The sequence below is a fragment of the Gymnoscopelus microlampas genome, assembly GCF_963454915.1.
Source record: "Gymnoscopelus microlampas genome assembly, chromosome: 20".
Taxonomy (NCBI): domain Eukaryota; kingdom Metazoa; phylum Chordata; class Actinopteri; order Myctophiformes; family Myctophidae; genus Gymnoscopelus; species Gymnoscopelus microlampas.
This window is the reverse complement of record NC_139957.1, coordinates 37,972,966-37,995,897: the sequence shown is the minus strand read 5'-3', so window position 1 is coordinate 37,995,897 and position 22,932 is coordinate 37,972,966. Positions and strand designations below refer to the sequence as shown.

General features: G+C 40.2%; 1 protein-coding gene across 4 annotated transcripts in view; it reads left to right on the top strand.

Moving 5' to 3' along the window:
* Positions 1 to 7,107: 7,107 nt before the first annotated feature.
* The window catches only part of ralgapa2 (Ral GTPase activating protein catalytic subunit alpha 2), a 252,180-nt gene continuing 236,355 nt past the window's right edge, over positions 7,108 to 22,932 (top strand). For all 4 annotated transcript variants that reach the window (XR_014599889.1, XM_084045660.1, XM_084045658.1 and 1 more), the window contains exon 1: positions 7,108 to 7,300. Coding sequence is in view for 3 of the 4 variants with exons in the window: in XM_084045660.1 (XP_083901786.1) it covers positions 7,195 to 7,300 (106 nt within the window). In the remaining variant the exon portion in view is untranslated. The remainder of the gene's footprint in view (positions 7,301 to 22,932) is intronic.

Genomic DNA, 22,932 nt, shown 5'->3' with positions numbered 1-22,932 from the left:
AACTTTTTCATAATAGTCAAGGACCCCCAAAATGATATGTATATGGCCGCGGACCCCCATCTCAAAATATGTTGTTCCAGGGAGGGACCCCCAGAAGCAAAGATTTGAGTAAAAAATGTTTGCTTTAAAATAATATATATATTCAAAGATTTTCACACGTTTTCACGATTTTTCAAAAATAGTACATCTACAAGCTACAAGCCCCCACAAACAGCAGGTGGGACTCATCACCCTTGAGGTGCAGGGAATTTGTATTTCAAAGACCCCCACAACTTTTTGAGAGCGTGCAAATGGAACCAAATGGACCAATTTGTACACTCTCAGAGTTACAGACCTGTAAACACTGGTTTAACCACTTTAGACCTTTCAAACATTTAAAAATATATATTATGTTCACTGCAGGATCACTGTTGTACGCCGAAGAATAAAATACGTCTTTAAGTGGTTAATGTTATGGAATGCTGCAGAGACAAACAATATGTGCATAAAAGGCATCATACTGAGCTGAAAGCCCATTCAAAGTAGTCTAAAACAGTGATTCTCAAACTTTTTCATGCCAGGAACCACCAAATTGACACTTATTAGCCCGCGGACCCCCATTTGAAAAGATAAGCCAAGGACCCCCCATAAGAGAAGATTTTTTACGGCTCTAGCATTGATTCTCAACCATTTTAATTTCAAGGACCCCCAGTTTGACATGCATTAGGCTACGGAACCCCATTTAATGGCATTTATATCTCTGGGACCCCAATTTATATTGTAAAATCAATGTTAATTTAACTCTGAGAGTGTACAAATGGAACCAAATGGATTTGGACACTCTCAGAGTTACAGACCCATAAGGGTCCATTTGGTTCCTATCCATCATTTAGCTGGGGACCCCCTGGAACCCCCTCAAGTACCCCTGGGGGTCCCCGGACCCCACTTTGAGAACCAATGGTCTAAAAGCTGCAGGTCATGTCTTTATATAAACAGAAAGGATGTTGGTTGTATTATTTTCAGTGATCGCTCAAATTAGTAAAAAGTGAAATTTTAGGCGCCATCTCCTGGTCATTCTGTCCACCTCTATTCAAAATAAGACTGTGATACATGTATGTATTACTGTGTTTGTTTTGTTTGTCAGAAACTGGTGAGATTCATATAACATCATCAAATGTTGTAGACTAATAGCCTACGTATATTCCTAAACATTTTTAAGTCAGAAGACATGATTTAGCCCTTTTTTTTTGCACCTGTGCATAAACAAAATCCTCTAAAAGGATTTGCAATGCAAACTTGATTCAATATTAAAGCAGGAATACATTTTTATTTTGTTAAATCTGTATGGTAGTGTATGCTATTAGTAATACAATATAACTTGCAATTGGGGTGGTTGTATTTTGTCTCCCTGCTCTTCTATTGAGACATGTTCAAATCCGAGGCAGAAGAGGAAAGTTAAAGTGCGGCTTTATGAGCTCCGACTTCCATGTCAGATGCGTGTCCCTCGACAAAATAAAATAAATAAAATTCATTTAATTTCCTAGTTTTGCCTTGAAATTAATTGCTTCCCAAATAAGATAGATAGGTTTCCCACGAGCGAAAATAAGAGATGGCACGCAATGTCAATTTATTGGGCTTGATTAATGAATCCATCCAATTTCTTCAAACTTAAGATTCCTTTCAGAAACATTCTCATTTCCTTGATGGAATTCATTCTCTGTACGACCATGTAGAACGATTTGTTTTGAAAATCCATTAAAGTAATCAGCACACTGGATTGTTTAATTTACCATAATCTAGAGTTTACTTTAACCCATTGAGACCCGAGGCCGATTCTACATTCTGAATGAATCGGTAGTTCTCAAACTTTCTCGTGCCAAGGACCCCCCAAATTGATATGTAATTGGCCACGGACCCTCATCTGAAAATGTTTTGTGCCAGGGAACCCCCCCCCCAGAAGAGAAGATTTGTGTTGAAAATAATTTTTCAAATAATTCTTCACATATTTTTTCAAATCATTTTTCAAAAATAGCAGATGTACAATCTCGCAGCGCGGCACAAAGTGACGCGCTGCGAGCTTGTAGATCTGCTATTTTTCAGAGCCACTGCTCTAAACCACTGCTCTAAATCCTAAGAGTTTTCTGAAAAACGTATATATGTTGCTAGTATATATATATAGCTAAAATCTAAAATGACAAAGACGCTTTCCTGGTTTTAACTACAGGAGACCTTTTTGAAAGACTTTCTACCCTCTGCTTGATAGAACTGAATGGCAGCAGGGCCTTCAATGCGAAGCTTTTGTACAATTCATCTTTTTTCTATTTGCCAAATATAAAGACCAGCCAGTCTCCATGTAGAGAGAGAGAGAGACACAGGGTTATCAGGTTCATTCAGACAAAGTCATACAGTCGGTCATTCTAACTAGACATGTTAGTGTAGTGGAACGCAGTGAGCTGGGATTGAACCCGAGTCTCCCACTCGCCAGTCCGACGTGTTACCAGTCATGCCAATAGGGCTGAGCCCGATTGGCAGGTCTGTTGCACGCCGGTTCTGGCTAATTTGACTGTGGGGGCTACAATCACCCCCCCCGATCTTTGGAGCGCGTCCTCGCGCTCCACACTTCACGCCGTGGACCACCGTACACGACGTCCCTCATGTCCCTCACGCGATGATATTACGCTCCTCGTCCTGCCGACTACGCCAGATTGTAGTGGAACGCAGTGAGCTGGGATTGAACCCGAGGCTCCCACTCGCCAGTCCGAGGTGTTACCTGTCATGCCAAAAGGGCTGAGCCCCATTGGCAGGTCTGTTGCATGCCGACTAATTTGACTGTGGGGGCTACATTAGTGTCCAAACTAAAGTATATACAAACATGTGTTGAATCACTCTCATCTGCGTAAGCACATGCTGACACACTTGACGCCATGATGACGATCAACTACTTTCTGTTTTTGGCCTTTTTGTCTCATATCTTCTGGTGACGTCATGTGTCCAATACTGTATGTGTTCTCTATTATTGTGTGTAATAAACTTCAGAACTTGTCGTGTGATACTGCCTGCCTGGAGTTATCTTGTTCTGCGCACACAAGGCTCAACTGAAACCTCACTCACCACCCTTAGTTAAATTATTGTTTTTTGGCTTTTCTGCCTTTATTGATAGTTATTTTAAGTGAAGATGGACAGGAAAGAGGGAGAGAGAGACGGGGAGAGACACGCAGCAAAGGTCGTCGAGAACGGGACTCGAACCCGCGCCGTCAGGCTACGCCAGCGGTCCGGGCCTCACCTCCCTCAGTTAGATGGAGACTTAGATGGTCAGTTAGATGACCTCAGTTAGATGGTCAACTTAATTCACAATAGTTTGGTTGTAATCAGCATTAGAACTTTTTTAGGGGGCTCAGTTGCAAGCTAGACTTATCATAGGCATGGCACGGTGTTTTTGATGTATATTTATTTACATCAAAACAAACAAACGTTTATTTATCATTTATTGTACATTGTTTTGGGTTTATAGGTCATGGAAATGTTGTACTATAATGCTTAAAATTCTGCATGCATGCAGCATTATGCAAACATGATATAGCTGCTTTGTGACAAAGATGAAGATGGTTGCAACGCTAACATGTAAATCATCTGCATCTATTGTAAAGGAAGAAAAGGGTATAACACCACACAGTACAGGCATCCTTCACTATACTAAAAATAAACCCTACTTACACAGTGAAATGAGTGTTAATTTAACTCTGAGTGTATACAAATGGAACCTAATTTACTCCAGATTTTACTGCGGTTAACTAGGCGGGCAGACCCAAAAGAGAAATTAGACGTTTGCCTGGGACCCAAACTAGTGAAAATAGATCTACAAGCTCACATCGCGTTGCGAGCTAGTGGATCTGCTATTTTCACTACTTCTTAAACGTTTTTTGTTTGTTTTTTTATGCATGGAAAGTATGTAAAATAAAAAGTTTTATACTTTTGAAACATGTTGGATGATGGCAGACCTTAGTGGAGCATCACAGCGTCTGGGAAGGCGGATGAAGGCTGCAACACAAATACACCTGAATGCTCCACTTGTCTCCTCCATGCCCCTGGATCCTATCCTGACCCAGATCTGTCAAGGACTGTAAGTCTCTCCCCACGTTAAACTAAGTCACGCACCAACGTCCTCCATAGAGGGAATCCATATACCTGTATACTGTACCAGAGAGAGAGAAGAGGGAAAGACTTTTAAAATACCTTTATTTAAACAAAGACCTGTGTCTTCACACACTATATGTTCATATAAAGAGACAGACAGACAGACAGACAGACAGACAGACAGACAGACAGACAGACAGACAGACAGACAGACAGACAGACAGACAGACAGAGAGATCAGACTTCATAAGAAGGGTGTATGAGAGAGAGAGAGAGAGAGAGAGAGAGAGAGAGAGAGAGAGAGAGAGAGAGAGAGAGAGAGAGAGAGAGAGAGAGAGAGAGAGAGAGAGAGAGAGAGAGAGAGAGAGAGAGAGAGAGAGAGAGAGACACACACAGACACAGACACAGAGAGAGATCAGACTTCATAAGAAGGGTGAGAGAGAGAGAGAGAGAATTGATCAGGGAGGGTAATCTAACTTCATCCAGCTACTATAGTTTGCTTTCCATCTACTGCTGTGTAATAACCCTTTTCCAACACCAGGCGGCACTTGAGAGTCACTTTAGTGTTTCTACTCATATCTGATCTTATGGGTCAGTCAGGTGAATAGCCTACGGACTGAGGGAGGGTCAGGTGAATACTTATTATTATATTATACCAGTGGTGTAAAGTAACTAAGTACATGTACTCAAGTACTGTACTTAAGTAAAATGTTTAGGTTTTTGTACTTTACTGGAGTATTTCCAATTTCTAGTACTTTTACTTCTACTCGACTACAACTCAGAGGCAGATATTGTACTTTTACTCCACTACAATTATTTGAAAACTTTAGTAACTTTGTAGATTTAGATTATTATTACAAAACATACATTACCCACTTCACTTCTGCCCTATACATTTCGGCTACAAGCTGTCAAGCTCACAATGCTTTGCAACGTTTTGACAAAATTCAAAGACCAAGAAATCATTAAGAGAATAACATGTTCTCATGTTACCTTTTGTTAATTTCAGCTTAATAATGTGTACGTTTGAGCGCCTGGGGGGGGGGGGGTGCACATTGTCCCATTGTAAACAAGGGGGCGTTGTCACATGATGTGAACATCCCTCTCATTGGAGCTGTACTTCCGTGTTTACACATGGGAAGAGATGCCAAGGGTGGTACAGTGACGTCATCACAAACAGTGGTGGAAAGTAAAGTACATTTACTCAAATACTGTTCTTAAGCACAATTTTGAGGTATTTTATTTTTTACAGGTGTTTACAATGCTATTATTAACACCTATATAGCTTCATTAACACATTCTAAGGCTAATAAGCATCTTAGGACTTAAGACTAACCCTAAGGACTAACCCTAACTTATAAGTACCTTATTAACTGTTAATTATTGCTTATTACAGGATGTTTGTTTAATGGCATCGATCGTGGGGTGGGGTAGGTTTGAAAGTGAATTGATGATTATTATTATCATTTTCTTTTAATGTATTTAAAGTAGCCAATACTTTTTACCCTCTTTTTCTCCCCAATTTAGTCATTATGCCAATTAATTCCTCCCCACACATTTCTGTGACACATTTATTGATGATATTGATGATTTCTTGTATAGTAGTATTTAATGTCTTTATATGTCTTGATGCATTGAATACATAGGACCATATTCAATCAATCATTCAATCAATCAATCAATCAATCAATCAATCAATCAATCAAATGTGGTTGATTCTGTGTTGGTTTGATACATATTTATCAGTAAATGAAAAGCATTTACAAGAGCTTGTTGTGACTAATGAAATAGCCTACATTGTAACAAAGGCAAACATCCCTAATTGTGCATTTTGATTCATTGATTGATTGAATACTTTGTTAACAGTTTGCCAAAAAAAAAAAGCACAGAGGTACTAGTTCCATATACTTAAGGATGCTAAAATGACCACTAAACCAAAAAAAACACTATGGCTTGTTTCCATTGGGGTCCTGTAATTCATTGGTTCTCAAAGTGTGGTCCGGGGACCCCCATGGGTCCTTGGGGGGGTTCCAGGGGTTCCACAGCAAAATGTGTTAGCATCACAACAATTTTATCCATTTTAACCTTTTATACTTTGGCTATTCAAAAATAGTAGATCTACAAGCTCATAGCGCTGCACCGAGTGCCGCGCTATGAGCTTGTAGATCTGCTATTTTTGAAAAATATTGAAAACTTGTGCAAATCTTTATATATATATTTTTTTAAAGTGAACATTTGTAACTCAAATCTTTGCTTCTGGGGGTCCCTGGAACAAAATATTTTGAAATGGGGGTCCGCGCCCAAATACATATCTTGGGGGTCCATGGCATGAAAAGGTTTGAGAACCACTGCTGTAATTATTATCATTATGATTTACAGACTTCCAGTCTTCCAATCTAGACAGAGGCAGTTGGGTATTTCCCAACTTCAGAATGACACTGTGTGTGTGTGTGTGTGTGTGTGTGTGTGTGTGTGTGTGTGTGTGTGTGTGTGTGTGTGTGTGTGTGTGTGTGTGTGTGTGTGTGTGTGTGTGTGTGTGTGTGTGTGTGTGCGAGCAGTTGTATTTGGGTTCGTTTTTGTTTTGTGATGGATTGTTTTTATTGTTTCCCCTGTTGCTTTGTTGTTGGTTTGTCATGTTTTTGTTTTGTTTTTTCTTTTGTGGTTCCTTCAATGTGAAGGCCTGTACGTTTCTCCCCTTTCCCCCTATGGCACATATTATGAACCGAATACCATTGAACTTGTTACTATGCATTGAACTTGTTATAGTATGTGCAGAAAAAACAATAAAACAAAGTTTAAAAATTAAATGATTTACAGACTTCCGTATGAGGGTGACATCACTGACGCATTCTTCTACGCTCGTCCTTGGTTTACACACATACACACGCCCCCACGGTTTAACGCAGGAGCAGGAGGAGGAGGAGGAGGAGGACAAACGGCTGAATGTTTACTGAACGAGCATAGAGAGAGAGTTGGCTGGTGGTGGCGGCGTAGGAAAGTGTCACACACGTTCATGGTTAAAAAGAAGAAAGGAAAAGGTACACGTTCCTATAGGCTTCAACCATTGCATTTTACAGCGGAATGTTCACTCGACGGGGACATGGCGACGTCAAGAAATCTACACAGAAAGTTCTGGACCCAAAGAAGGACGTGCTGACCCGCCTGAAGCACCTCCGCTCCCTGCTAGGTGAGTGGACTGTCACACCGGTGAATGAGCGCTGCTGCGCCGCATCACCATCCATCACATCCACCGCTAGCATTAGCATTTAGCATTAGCACCGCCGCTCGAGCGTCTCTGTCTCGAGCTGTGTGAATGGAGGCTGATGATGCGCGTCAAGTTAACACAGGTTCAGTTCAATGAGCACAAATAAGAGACTGTGTGTCACAGCACCGGATATGTATTTGCTCATTTCATTTTACATAAAGAAATATGGATATAATATTAATACGTATACATTTAAAATTAGCATAACATAAGTTGTCTAGCTGGTAAATAGAAAAAATGAAAGTTAGTTTGTGGAAAAGATTACTGCTTTACTGTCTATTGCCAAGTGGTCATTGATATATAATATATATTATTATTAATAAAATAAATAATAAATACATTATAAATACATAATAAATAAATAATGATAAATAATACATGAATTAATACATATGTATTACATAACTATAAATAGAAATGTAAATATTAAATACATTCAATATATATATATATATATATATATATATATATATATATATATATATATATATATATATATATATATATATATTGAATGTAATATTTGTTTACAATTCCTACTAAGATATCCAAACCAACACTGTTCAGCTGCATTATTAGAACACGTATTGATAAAATACAAATAACCTATTACATTATCCAAAGCAAGGGCTTAGTCTTACTTTGAAGTCCTTTAGCCGGAAGTGTTGATGTTACGCCACCTGTGTTGACTCCTCCCACTGCGCTGTGTTTAGCAGACAGAGCTAGCAGCTTAATGATGATGACAGACTGAACACATGAAATGTTCTTTATTCATATCATAACATTAGTACTATTTGCCTCTGTTCACTGTCACTGCTCGCTGTGGTCCAGACAATATGAAGGAGCATGTTTTCCTATAATAAAGCATAATAACCATTGAACCTGTCCTGTGGATAGGAGCAGGTGTATTCATGCTAGTACAGTTAGCCTGCTGTCTGTGTGAACCAACTAGCTGCTGCTATTGGGTTTAGTCTAGTCTCATTGTCATCTGATCTGACCACATTTATTGTGTTTTATTTGTTCAATAACATAACATATAGAACAGGGGGTCTTTAACGTTTTCAGGCCAAGGACCCCTTAGCTGAGAGAAGAGAGATGAAGCAGGGACCCCCCCCCACACACACACACACACACACACACACACACACACACACACACACACACACACACACACACACACACACACACACACACACACACACACACACACACACACTACATAATGTATAAAATTGTGTTGCAGATGAAACATTTTCATAGATTTCTTAGACAGCTTCATAGACTTTGAAAAATAGCAGATCTACAAATATCTGCTATCTAAAAATAGCAGATCTACAAGCTCACAACGCCTCGCGCTGCGAGGCGTTGTGAGCTTGTAGATCTGCTATTTTTTTGGCCAATGTTCCACTCAGAATAGGGATGCTAGGGTTCAAGTGGTTAATGTAAAAAACATGATCCTATCACACAACAAGATTTGGGCCCCCCTCCTGTCGTAACTCTGAGGAGGACCCCCTGTTGAACACCCCTGAATATAGAATATAGAATACAAAACAGTTGTGCAGTTGGGGGGGGGGTCTTGTTGTTATGACAAAATGCTAAATTGACAACATGCTAAATTGGACAGAACCACACAGGTAGAAAACAAAGAAACATCCAAAGGCATCAGTGGAAGATGGACAGAATACAGTGAGAGAGAGGAAAGAGAAAGGGAGGCGAGTGAGAGTGGCAAAACACCCTCACAGACCAGTGATGTGTAATTGTGGATGTTTTGAAGTTAAATTGCATGTCATTAGTCGTGTGTCTAATAACAGACATTGGTCTCTATACTAGGATCCAGTTTGATTGTTTGTACATCTCTGTGTTGGGTAAGGTTACCCTAAGAACTATTCAGTGGTTCTCAACGTGTGGTTCGGGGGACTCCCATATGGGTCTTGGAGGGGGGTCCCCAGCTAAATGAGGAGCAGTTTAATTTTGACAGCTAGAAGTTGACCCAATGATATAGAATGTATAAGAATGACTATTCAGATCATAGTTTTCCCTCTAAATCTAATCTAACAACAAAAATCTTCTCTTATGGGGGTTCCTGGTACGAAATATTTTCAAATTGGTGTTCCATTGCCTAATACGCACCAGTTTGGGGGTCCTTGACAACACCATGGATTTTACTGTGTGCAGAACTGTGACATTATTAATAACATAATATTATGTTAACAGGAGGTAATAATAACATGGCTAGCACTTGACTTAAAATAAAATATGACCCTCTCCGCCGCACCACGGATTTCCTTTGTTTCTTTTACTAGGCGAGGAAGTGCTATGATTTATGAAACCATAAAACTTGTGTAACTATGGATGTAGCTGCTCTGCTCCTCTTTCAGTGATGGAAGGAATAATCTAGTCCAGCTGCTCCGACAGATCTGGGCTTCACACTAAGTTGTTTGTGTTAAAGATACAAGCTGTTGTTTCCGTTCCACTTTACTCTTTTTATGAATTAGGTTTTGTATGACGGATGAATTCAAGAACGCCGGCACCGAGTGCCGCGCTACGAGCTTGTAGATCTGCTATTTTTGAGAAATTGAGGAGAACATTCTGTGAATATGTATTACTTTTAAAGCGAACATTTTTAACTCAAATCTTTGCTGCTGGGGGTCCCTGAAACCAAATATTTTGAGATGGGGGGGGGGGGGGGGGGGTCCGCGGCCAAATACATATAATTTTAGGGCTCCTTGACAATTATGAATAAAGTTTGAGAACCACTGATGTAGCAACATCATTTTTTTAGAAAACTGTTGGGATTTAGTAGACCTTTGTAGAATCGGCTTCAGGTCTTAATGGGTTAATTTATGCTCAGACAGAAGTATACATATGTGCACTTCTAGGTGCACGATCTGCACATAAAGCAACACTAGGTATATGCAGTCACAACAATTGAGCTTTGCACTTCTCACCGCCAATCTTAACCCATTAAAGGAGAATTTTGGACTAAGTTTTTCTTACATTTTCTATGAATTTATGATATCTTAGGATGAATGGTACAGTAGAACATTTTCATAACTCCATCCTGAGTTCACCACAGCATAAAACGTGCGCGGATAGGCCTTGCGTTAGATCACAGTGACAGAACTGTCAAAAAAACAAAACAGAAGTCTCGCTAGACAAGATTAAAATCTCGAGATTTTAATCTCGTCTAGTGAGACTTCTGTTTTTTTAGTTTTTTGGTTGCATAGTGTTCTGTCACTATGAACGTCAGATCTCACAAAAAAAAGGGGAAAAAAGCTATTAAAATATGTGATCTAACGCAAGGCCTATCCGCGCACGTTTTAAGCTCTGGTGGACCCGGGATGGAGTTATAACATTTTTCTACTGTACCATTCATCCTAAGTCAGATATCATAACATAATAGAAAATGTAAGAAAAACTTTGTCCAAAATTCTCCTTTAAGACCTGGAGCCAATTCTACAAATGTCTTCTAAATCCCAACAGGGGATGACATAGATGCGTTCCAGGTCTTAATGGGACCATAACATCCGGGCAGGCACCCTCAGTACCTTTTCAGGACCTGCTGCTGTCTGGCAGTTGGCTTAACAAAAGCCCACAAACACCAGAGAAATGCTCCCGTTCAACATAAAGTTGAACTTTCACTTCTTATGCAATATGAGTTGAGCACAGGTTTGTGTGATTCTGCAGCACCTTACTTGCCCTCTTACAGGGATGAGTAGATATTTATTAACCACCACCACCCGTGCGTCCCTATTCTGGGGGCACAAATGACAGATCTACAAGCTCACGATGTGTCACAACAACGCTTGGGGATTTGGCTATTTTTTTGCAAATATATTTGATGCAGAGGAATACTAGCAGAACACATATAGAAATATAGGCCTGTCACAATTATTACATAATCGTCTAATCGCAATTATATGTGATTATCGCAATTATTTTTGCATAATCGTTTCCAAAAATGTTAATATGTTTTCAAACATTTTCCAAAAATAGCAGAAATAGCAGATCTACAAGCTTCACAAATGACGTGTTTCGTCTTGTAGATCAGCTTTTGTTTCGTAGATCAGATATTTACGCTGTTTTTAATTTCTTTGGAAAGTATGAAATTATTATAAATGTGTCAGTAATTTCTTTGTATGTTTTAAGTTATTTGTCACATATCTGCTCTGTGCAATTTGTGATTATGAAACCTAAAAAAAAACCCAGAAATTTAAATTGTATTCATTATGTTCCAATGTCCAAAAAAAACACACAATTTAATCGCAATTAATTGTATGACAAATGACAATTCATCATCAACTTAAACAGCCCTACACAAGTATAGAGGCCTGGTTCACGGTCAATGAAGTATATAGGGTCTAAATGATTACGGTACCATGTTTGTGTACTAGGAAGTCTAACGTTGCTTCTCGCTGCTCTCACGACACAGATTAAATGGAGGAGGTCAATATTAGTAGCCGTTACAGTCCCTGTTTCTCTGCTTGTGTTTTTCTTGCCCGTATGTGGGTCTTCCAGATAAGGGTGTGCGTGTTTGTCCAGTAGCTGATAGCGGCCCGGGGGCCTACATGTAGTACGTGCCACCCCCGCCCCCAACCCCCCACCCCCACCTCCTCCTATTGCCTCGCTCTCCTCCTCCTCTCTCAGTCAAGGAAGTATTTCCTCCTGGTGCTCCTGCTGGTTCCTGTGTGGACAGGAACAGGAAGCGGTGATGAGTGATGGGGGTGCGGTGGACAACAGGGATTAGAACAGGGACAGAGAGAGAGATGGCCTCTCTTTTTATTACCCCGCAGCAGTTCTGTGGGCAAGTTGTAAATCAAGCCACAAAGTGTAAAACAAATGTTCTTTTTTCAAACAATACAGCCAGCATAACCTTTAACCCATTAAGACCAGTAACGTAACTATCTGTGTCATTTTTGAGTGGTGCCAACCACTCCTATATCTGACTTTGTCTGTGTGTCCGGGTGCATGTATGTCCAATAAACAAACATTGATGACAACATCAATACGGGGCTCATCAAAGGCACCACTCTCTTCACACAGGGTGTGATATTTGAGTGGTGCCGAAGGCAACCACTCCTATACGTGACTTTGTCCGTGTGTCCATATGTATGTATGTATGTATGTCTGTCCAATAAACAAACATTGATGACAACATCAATACGGGGATCAATACGGGGCTCATCAAAGGCACCACTCTCTTCACACAGGGTGTGATTTTTTTTAGATTTATTTGGCTATTTGGCGAGTGCCATGCTACAAGCTTGTAGATCTGCTATATATTTTTGAAAGAGAACATTTTTTACCCCCCCATCTCAAAATATGTCGTTCCAGCCAGGGACCCCACCCAGAAGCAAAGATTTGAGTTGAAAATGTTCCCTTTAAAAAATATATATGTTCAAAGATTTGCAACAAAAATTGCAGATCTACAAGCTCATAGCTCATCATAATTGTACAGTGCTTGAGTAAATGTACTTAATTACTTTACACCACCACTGATACTACTGTATCCGTGTGGCACTGTACTCCACAATGTGCAGGCTTGCAGCCTTGGGGCTATTTAAAAGAAATGTGTTCCTGTGTTGCTTTTTTTTCTGCCCACTGAGCAGTTCTTGTGGGGCAGAGAGTGAGGGCTCTCTGCATGTTAATGTATCTGGACATGCCTGGCTGGGATTTGGCCCAGGCTGTTAATTACAGGAGCCTAGCTAGCAGCACAGAGAGAGACCACCTGATCACACACTGCCTCTCTCTCACAGTCACTGGATGCACAAATCATGGCTATTCCTCTAAGACTCTTGTTTATCTCCCCCCAAACTCATTCTGCATTCACCGTCGCATGACACTGCCCCAGTTTCTAAAGGAAATAAGCCTGGAGGTAACAGTGGAACAGTGAAACATCAGCGTTAAAGGAGGATTACAGACTAGCCCTTTTTCTTACCTTTTTATCTGATGTTATTATCCCACGGTCATGAAATTCCTGGAAATATTTTGAAATTAGAAAAAACTTTTTCCAGTCTTGGAAAAGGTTCGGTATTTATCAAGGGTCCTGGAAAAAATATTTGGCTATGCATTGTTTTTGGCTATTGATTTTGTTATTAAAAAGCATTTATTTTCCAAAACATGTATAACATTACACAATGGATATGTATATATTTTTTAAGGATTTTTTTGTACCATTGCTGTCATGGCTGTGCCTCTGTTGTAGAGTTACATGATTATGGCAAAACGTATAATCACTATGGGTCCATATTGATATCAGCTATAAAATATATATATATATATATTCGGTATTCAGTGTTAAAATCTATGATTGATTGATTGATTGACGTACTTTATTTAGTAAGACATGAGAACATCAGTACATGGAAGTACAAATTCACAACACAAGGTCTACTAAACTGGGAGACTCATTAAGCACTGAGCTTGTTTAAGATGAGATCCCCATGCACACAAATCATGATGACATATAAGAGAAGACAGATATACACACTACTATACAGAATGTCATACAATCAGCTTACAGGTTACTGGTATGAAGAGTGAAACATTTTTTTTACAAGAGAAGAAAAAGAAATAGGGGGCGGGGGGGGTAGGTTAAGACTTAGACAGGGGCCATTTTGGAATTGCAGCCTCCTGAAGGTGTATCTTTAGGGCAGTTTTGAAAGTGAGTAGGGCTTTACACTCCTTTACTCCTTTTGGTTGGGCATTCCATGAATGAATAGCATGAGAACGAGTTCATTCCCTTTCTTGAGCCAAATCTGGGTTGAACGTGATTTGTAGAGCTGCCTCTGTTATTATGATCGTGGACTTCATTAACATTTAGGAAGTATTTAGACAAATACAGGGGGATCCCAATGTTGTGGTGTATCTTGAAGACCAGGCCTATAGCAAGTTGCTGTATTCGGCCAAATGTTTTTTTCTTTTTACATATTCGGCCGAATATATTTGGTGGCCGAATATTCGGTGCATCCCTTATCCCTAATACCACTCGTTCTAGGATATGATAACATCAGATAAAGGTAAGAATAAGTCTAGTCTGGAATTCTCATTTAATGTCCCCAAATCCTCCCCCAACATGTCCCGTGCAAAGGACAAAATTAACCCAAATGCAAGACAGTAGGCTACTGTAGGGTCCCAGGGGGCTGTTTGTTTTCGGCGGAGCTGCTCTTAACAAAAACCACGCTGCTGCTTAACTCGAAACTGTTGATTACATGCATTTGGAACAAAGGTAAATAATTGGTGTGTGTTTTGGTGATAACAGTCAAGCCCGTGTGCATGTGTGTGTGTGTGTGTGTGTGGGTGTAGGTGTTTGCGTTAGAGACTATGGAAGATTAATGGAGAAGATTGAGGCTCCAGCTTTGCGCTCTAGTGTTGTATGAGAGGTGTGCATTTATTTAAGTGGGTGCCGTCCTCTTGGCTTTTTTTGTGAGCCCCCCAAAGTGACGCCGGGGCGGGGGTCAAGGGGTCACCCGGAGGGTCCAGCTGTTATGAGGGGGAAACCGCAGTGGTGGAAAAAGCACTCAATTTTGTTACTCAAGTAAAAGTATCAATACTGCAATGAAATACTGTGTTACAAGTAAAAGTCTGGAATTCAAAATGTACTTGAGTAAAAGTACAAAAGTATTGGTATCAAAAGTAGAAAGTACTCATTCTGCAGAATGTCCCATTTCACAAGTTTTTAAATGTATAAAATGTCTAAAAATCTTTTGAAAATAGCAGATCTACAAGCTCACAATGCGTCGCATCGCGACGCATTGTGAGCTTGTAGATCTGCTATTTTCAAATGGCCGAAATGTATATAGGCCTATGGTGGGTAATGGATGTTTTGTAAAAAATAATCTAAATCTACAAAAAGTAACTATTAACTAAAGTTTTAAAATAATTGTAGTGCAGTAAAAGTACAACATTTGCCTCTGAGATGAATAGTGGAGTAGAAGTAAAAGTTTTGAAATTTGGCAATACTCCACTAATTAAGTAAAAAATACCTCAAAACTTTACTTAAGTACAGTACTTGAGTAAATGTACTTAGTTACTTTACACCACTGGGAAACCGTGAGGTGAAACGTTTGGGCTTGACAAAGAACGCCACATCGTTCGGAACTGGGAAAGGCCTCTCTGGAGGAGGTCCTCCGCCCTGGCTCAAGTATAAGGGCTGAGAGATCTCTCCACTTTTGATCTCCCCCTCCTTTAAACCACTCTAAACGGGCTAAAACGCTGTAGATAACCGCAACCTCTTATCGCCTCTTAACCTCCCCCACCCCCCACCACGCTAGGGGGGGCTTGCTGTTCACACTTTAACACTTCAACTGTAACTCAGTGTAACTAACTACCACTAAACAACTGTGAATAGACCCTTTATTGTTGGGTTCTTAATCTTCCGGAGCTCTTTTTCTCACTACGGTAACAGGGTAAATAAAATTAGAATCTCAAAGTGCACCTCACTGTTGTGGCTTTAACCCATTAAGACCGGGAAAGTATCTGTGTCATTTTTCTTTCTTTCTTTGGCTATTAAAAAATAACAGATATATAAGCTCATGCCGCGCTATGAACTTGTAGATCTGTTATTTTTTGAAAAATCGTGAAAGTTTGTGCAAATCTTTTGATACATGCATTTTTTCAAGCGAACATCTTTGACTCAAATCTTTGGTTCTGGGGGGGTCCCTGGAAGAATTATTTTCATATGGGGGTCCAAATAAATAGTTTTGGGTGGTCCTTGACATGAAAAGGTTTGAGCCCCACTGTTATTATAAAGGGAGAGTTCAGTTTTTCTTTCCTATATTTGGGTTTGATAACACATCCCAAGGTTCTTGTTGAATGGTTTCAAAAGTTTTTCGATCACAAATTACCGTATGCACCCCTGACTAGCCTTTAATAGGTAGTACTGTAGGTGATCTAAAAAAAAGTTATCACGAAGGCACGGTGATTATTCTTTTGCACTGCAGTGCAGGGTTGCATGTAGTTTTTAATATCTTGGCGAGTGTTTTGAAAAGCATTTTTAAATCTCCACTACGGTTACTAAGAAATGTCCACTGGAGGCCCGGACCGTTGGCAAAGCGGTCTGGGCACCTAGGCTCCAAAATAGCCTGACAGTGCGTCACGGGGTTCGAGTCCCGATCCTGACGGCCTTCGCTGCATGTCACTCCCCATCTCTCTCTCCCAAAAATAAATCTTAAAGAAAAAAAAAAGAAATCTCCACTTGAAGCTTGTGAGCACTTTGTACAGTAGCAATGCTAGTAATGAGAAGCTAGAAACGTGAGCTCAGTCAGTGGAGGGCATATCCCTCCGGGAGACCTCCCTCCATCTTTCTGTCTGTCTGTCTGTCTGGCTCATGTGATGACAACGTTTCGGGGTTGTGTGCATGTATTAGCCCTTAAAAACCGGGAACGCATCTGTGTAACCACTTAAACCATTATTTTACACTTTGGCTATTCAAAAATAGCAGATATACAAGCTCATAGCGCGGCACCGAGTGCCGCGCTATGAGCTTGTATATCTGCTATTTTTGAAAAATTGTGAAGATTTGTGCAAATCTTTGAATATATTTGAACATAATAATATGTTCAAATATATAGTGAACATAGTATATATAGTGCGGCACTCTGTGCCGCGCTATGAGCTTGTGGATCTGCTATTTTTTCAATAGCCAAAGCTAAGTGGTTAAAATGATTGTGGCGCTATGTTAACTAAGTTCTCTGGGGACCCCCCTGGTATTCCCCCAAGGACCACTGGTGGTCCCCGGAGCACTGGTTGAGAACCACTGGTTTATATATGTTCTTTGAATCTCCCCGTCTGTCTCTTATCTATCGCTCTAAAAGGAAAGCAAGGCAGACTGTGCTGAATTTACATTTCATTTGCATCTGCGTCCGCTCACCTGTTTTTCTTTTGTATTTCTGACATGTCTGTGTGACATATAGAAGGTTTCTCCCACCATTGTAATGAACCTCTGTTTAAAGGCTGTGTTTGATTGCAGATTAGCTGTGTTCAGGGTTAGGTTACTGAATCCTGGTTCTAAATCCTGAGCGTACAAATCGCTCTTTTACCGTGTACCAACCGACCTAAACTGTACATGAGTCATGATGACATGTCATTGTCTACTCACAGCTCCGACCATATCGTTTTGCCTTTTTTTTTGTGTGCATCATAATTCAATTATCCAATCACCTTCCAAGCCCGGGAACGTCAAGACGGAGGGCACAAACTTCAAAATACTGTAGGTTACATTTCCCCCAAATGAATCGTAATTTAATCAATTATATCAACAAAAGTAGCAGATGCGAGTAACTCAAATTTTTGCTTCTGGGGGATTCTACAATTTTTTGAAAACTTATGTTGCTATAATATCAGTGGTTCTCAAAGTCTTTTCATGTCAAGGACCCCAGAAATTATATGTATTTGGCCGTGGACCCCATCTCTAAATATTTCGTTCCAGGCACCCCCCAGAAGATTTTTTTCAAATGAAATTGCAGATAAGCTCATAGCGCAGCACTTGGTGTGGCGCTATGAGCTTGTAGATCTGTTATTTTTTAATAGCCAAAGAAATCTAAAAATGACACACGGATGCGTTCCTGGTCTTAATGGGTTAATAGTGACAAAAACACTAATTCAACATTAATCGAAGCAGTAATGTGAATTTGTTCTGCCAGTTAATTAACTACAGATAGTTCAAGATTGGTTATTATAAGACTTTCTTAAGATTGGTTATTAGACTGTGTCTCGTTTAGTTTCTTTTTTGGAAAAGCACGTCTAGCAGGAGGAATGACGACTCATTCAATGTTTATCCTGTTATCTGCTCTGTGACATGTGGCATTATCAAAGACGTGGCCCCAGGCTGTGATCCTGTTAATTGACATTGTGTGTGTGTGTGTGTGTGTGTGTGTGTGTGTGTGTGTGTGTGTGTGTGTGTGTGTGTGTGTGTGTGTGTGTGTGTGTGTGTGTGTGTGTGTGTGTGTGTGTGTGTGTGTGTGTGTGTGTGTGTGTGTGTGTGTGTGTGTGTGTGTGTGTGTGTGTGTGTTTGCGTTTGCTGCAGAGGTTAAGTGATACTAGACAGCCATTAGTCTCATGTTGCAGAGAACAATGACAGCTTGTATCATTAAGGTCCTGACGGCTGTGTGTGTGTGTATCTTTGCTACTTCCAGGAGCATGGCCAGGAACTCAGAGAAAGTTGGAGAAGGTAAAAACCTTTTGTTAGAGAAGGGGGCTTCAACGTTTTTGAGGGCAAGGACCCCTTAGTTGAGAGAGAGATGAAGCAGGGACCCCCACTACATGTTGTATAAAATTGTGTTGGAGACTACACTTTTGTTGGATTCATGTTAAAGGAGAATTTTGGACTAAAGTTTTCTTACCTTTTCTATGACGTTATGATATCTTAGGATGAATGGTACAGTAGAAAAATTTCATAACTCCAACTTTTTTTTTGGTGAGATCTGACGTTCATAGTGACAGAACACTGTCCCCAAAAAAAAACAGAAGTCTCGCTAGACGAGATTGAAATCTCGAGATTTCAATCTCGTCTAGCGAGACTTCTGTTTTTTTTTTTTTGGTTGCATAGTGTTCTGTCACTATGAACGTCAGATCTCACCAAAACAAAATGTGATCTAACCTAAGGCCTATCCGCGCAAACTTTAGTCCAAAATTCTCCTTTAACGTACGTTGTGAAAAAAAGCCGATCTACGAGCTCAAAACACATTTTGAGTGACCTTATTCACAAACCCGCCCAGCACCATTATTAGGTCTAATGGTCTGGGGGTTGAGTCATACTATTTCTTGTTGTTCTTGAGAAATAGCTTTCAGACTGTTATGGGAGGCGGCCGTGACAACTAACAGTCAGTTAGTTGTGTCTGTTATTCCTGTCTAACGGTCAGTTAGTTGTGTCTGTTATTCATGTCTAACAGTCAGTTAGTTGTGTCTGTTATTCCTGTGTCTAACGGTCAGTTAGTTGTGTCTGTTATTCTTGTCGGTGAGGTGGCATCGTCATCCTCATGGGTGTCACTTCCTCTGAGCCGGTGCCAACGGCAAGATAAACATCTGTGTGGCGGCATAAAGAGGCTCTGTTGCTGCCCCTCCCCGAGCAATTAGCATGGCAAACACTACTGTGTGTACCCATGAAAAATACCTATTGTTTATCTCCATATTTCATCTTCATCTAACATGTTATGTTTTTTATAAATTAATGCTGTATTTTATACTTGATCGTGCGAAAAGTAGCAAAAACTACCCAATGTTCTGCAAGAGAGACACCTCCGTGTTCTAACTTTTGTGTTTTTTCATAAATTAATGCCCTACTTGATCATACGTCACATAAAAGTATAAAATTGTAGCAGATATAAAAGCTCGAAAGGCGTTGCGCTTTGGTACTTTTGAATTTGAATCCAACGGTTTTGGACATATGAGGTTTCCACCCGACAGAGACGATATAAAAGTCATAGTCATATAAAACTCTTTTGAGAATAGCGTCAACATTTATGACATGAAAAAAGTTGCTTGTACCCGTTGTTCATCACATTGACATAAAGCTGTTGACAAAGTCTTTTGTTCATAAGTTTGAATGAGCTTGAATGAGTTATGAGCTTGTATATCTGTTATTTTTTAATAGCTCAAGAAATCTTAAAATGATACAGATGCGTTCCCGGTCTAAATGGATTCAGTGCAGTATTAACCTGTTAAAACTGGGAAAGCAGCTGTGTCATTTTAGATTTTAGCTATTATATATAATACAGCAACATAAGTTTTGTTCCAGAAAACTCTCAGGATTGAGAACAGTGATTTAGATTTAGAAGAACAGTGGTTCTCAAAAATAGCAGATATATGTCGCAGTACACAAACAGATGACTATTTTTTGTTTGTTCTCAAATACTGTATAGATGTCCTCTCTGTTAATGCAGAGTCAGCAGTGACCTGAATGAAGGTGGTGTGTAGCAGATGAAACACCTGGGCGCTATTTTTGGCGAATCGATTTGTGTAGAGTTAAATAAGAGCGTGCCAAATGCGCTCTTTACAAGTCTGTTTAATCAAGTATAGAGTGTATAAGTGGTACTGAATTTGTAGCTTGACAAAAGCTAATTCATCCTAGTTTATGACGGAGGACAATTTCACTATAAATTAAAATCTCTGCGATATGATTACTGTGAGCGTTTTTTTATCACGATAAACGATAACGAGGTTACAATGTGAGCTTGGAGATCTGCTATTTTTGGCTAAAGTTCTCCTCAGAATAGGGATGCTAGGGTTCAAGTGGTTAATGTAAAAAAAAAAAAATCCTATCCTATCCCACAAAGATTTGGCGTCCCCTCCCTGTAGTAGCTCTGAGGACTCCCTAGGGGTCCCCGGACCCCCTGTTGAAGACCCCTGATTTACAGTATGAACCCCCCCCCCCTCTCTCTCTTTACTTGATGCTTTTTTGACTTAAGACAATAACAGGGTAATAATAATGAAAATTCTTAAGTTTAATTTCTCATGACCTATTTTTATGCCCTTCTTTTCTGTGTTTGGGGAGGTTTCTTTCCCAAGGAAAAATACTGACATGAAAGTAAAGCTTGTCTGCTTTGCCAGCGGTAAAAAAAAAAAATGGTTTGATGATGATGACAGCTAAACGTGTCACGAGGCGGACTGGAAATAAAGGCTTTTTAAGCCTTTGTTTTGGTGATTATATTACATAAGCGTTGAGTTGCATGATCGACGGTGCTTCCTGGACCATTTAGTATTTCAACTCAAGGGGAGGGTTTGGCAATCTTTCTGAACCATTTCAGCATCTCATCACATTGCTCAAGACGGTCTGTCTGTTGATATTGTGTGTGTGTGTGTGTGTGTGTGTGTGTGTGTGTGTGTGTGTGTGTGTGTGTGTGCGTGTGCGTGTACAGTACTTAATCCATTCAATCCGGGTACGCATACTGTGTCATTTTAGATGTATTGCTATAACCATTCTTTTATACTTTGGGCTATTTTTGAAAACTCAAGCGAACATTTGTAACTCAAATCTTTGGTTCTCTGGAACTAAATATTTTGAGATGGGGGGTCCGCGACCAAATACATATAATTTTGGGTGGTCCTTGACATGAAAAAGTTTTGAGAACCACTGATAATATAGCAACGTTTTACGTGAGTTTTTCAGAAAACTGTTAGAATCGGCCTCTGGTCTTAATGGGTTAACATTACAAGCCAACAACAAAACCGGTTTGTCCGGTTACACGGGTTGCTCGGACGCAGGTTGTTCAGATCAGATTTGAGCCCCTGGCTGTTTGTTTTACATTCTAGCCTAACAGCATTGGTTCTCAAACTGGGGGTCCGGGGACCCCCAGGGGTACTTGAGGGGGTTCCAGGGGGTACCCAGCAAAATGTGTAAATATAGCGTCAGAATAATTATGACCTTTTATACTTTTGGCTATTTTTTGAAAAATCTTGAAAATTTGTGCAAATCTTTGAATATGTATTTTTTAAAGCAAACATTTGTAACTCAAATCTTTGCTTCTGGGGGTCCCTGGAACAAAATATTTTTAGATGCCGGTCCGCGGCCAAATACATATAATTTTGGGGGTCCTTGACATGAAAAAGTTTGAGAACCACTGCCTTACAGCGTGTTCGAGCTCCCTTCTGATTGGCTGTGATCTTATAGGCTTAACCACTTGAACCCTACGTATATATACTTCATTGACCGGAGTCCCTCAGGGATCTGTGCTAGGCTCACTCCTCCCCCCCCCCCCCCCCCCTCTACACCAGTTGTTCTCAAAGTGCGGTCCGGGGTGTGTGTGGGGGGGTTCCAGGGGGCTTTCAGCAAAAGTTGTTTAATACAGCATCACAATCATTTTAACCACTTATTATTTATGTTGGCTATAAAAAAAATGGCAGATATACAAGCCCACAGCAAGTCACATCGTGTCGTGCTTCGAGCTTGTACATCTGCTATTTTTGAGTGGTGCCAACCACTCCTATATCTGACTTTGTCCGTGTGTCCGTATGTATGTATGTCTGTCCAATAAACAAACATTGATGACAACATCAATACCAATAGACCCCTTAACAGACGACGTCATACTGGCTGCGTGCAGCCAGTATGCGCGCAACGAAACCCATTATATCAGGTCTCGTTAGGACGCGTCTCACTAGCCAACACACACAAGAGGGGGTTGGGGTGTGCTGAAACCAGTGCACCCCGAAACAGGTTGGGAATTGATTGCGTGAAACAATCACCTGTGCGTCCAGGCTCAATGTTAGTAAACAAATAATTGGTCTATACAGGGCTCATCAAAGGCACCACTCTCTTCACACAGGGTGTGATTTTTTTTTCTTTTTCTGAACAATATTGTCCCTGGCACAAAACCCTTTCAAATGGGGGGTCCAGCTAAATACATATAAATTTGGGGGTCCTTGACTTGAAAAAGTTCTGCTCTTCACTAAATCTCTTTGCTGGAAAATAGACAAACTACTTTTTTTTGCCAAACGTTTGCCCCAGAATAAGGATATCAGGGGTTGATGTGTTTTAAAGCTTGAAGACAAAATAAACACTTATTATTATGACCTAATGTAGATTTGACACAGGTTTGAGGCTTCATTTTGTAAAC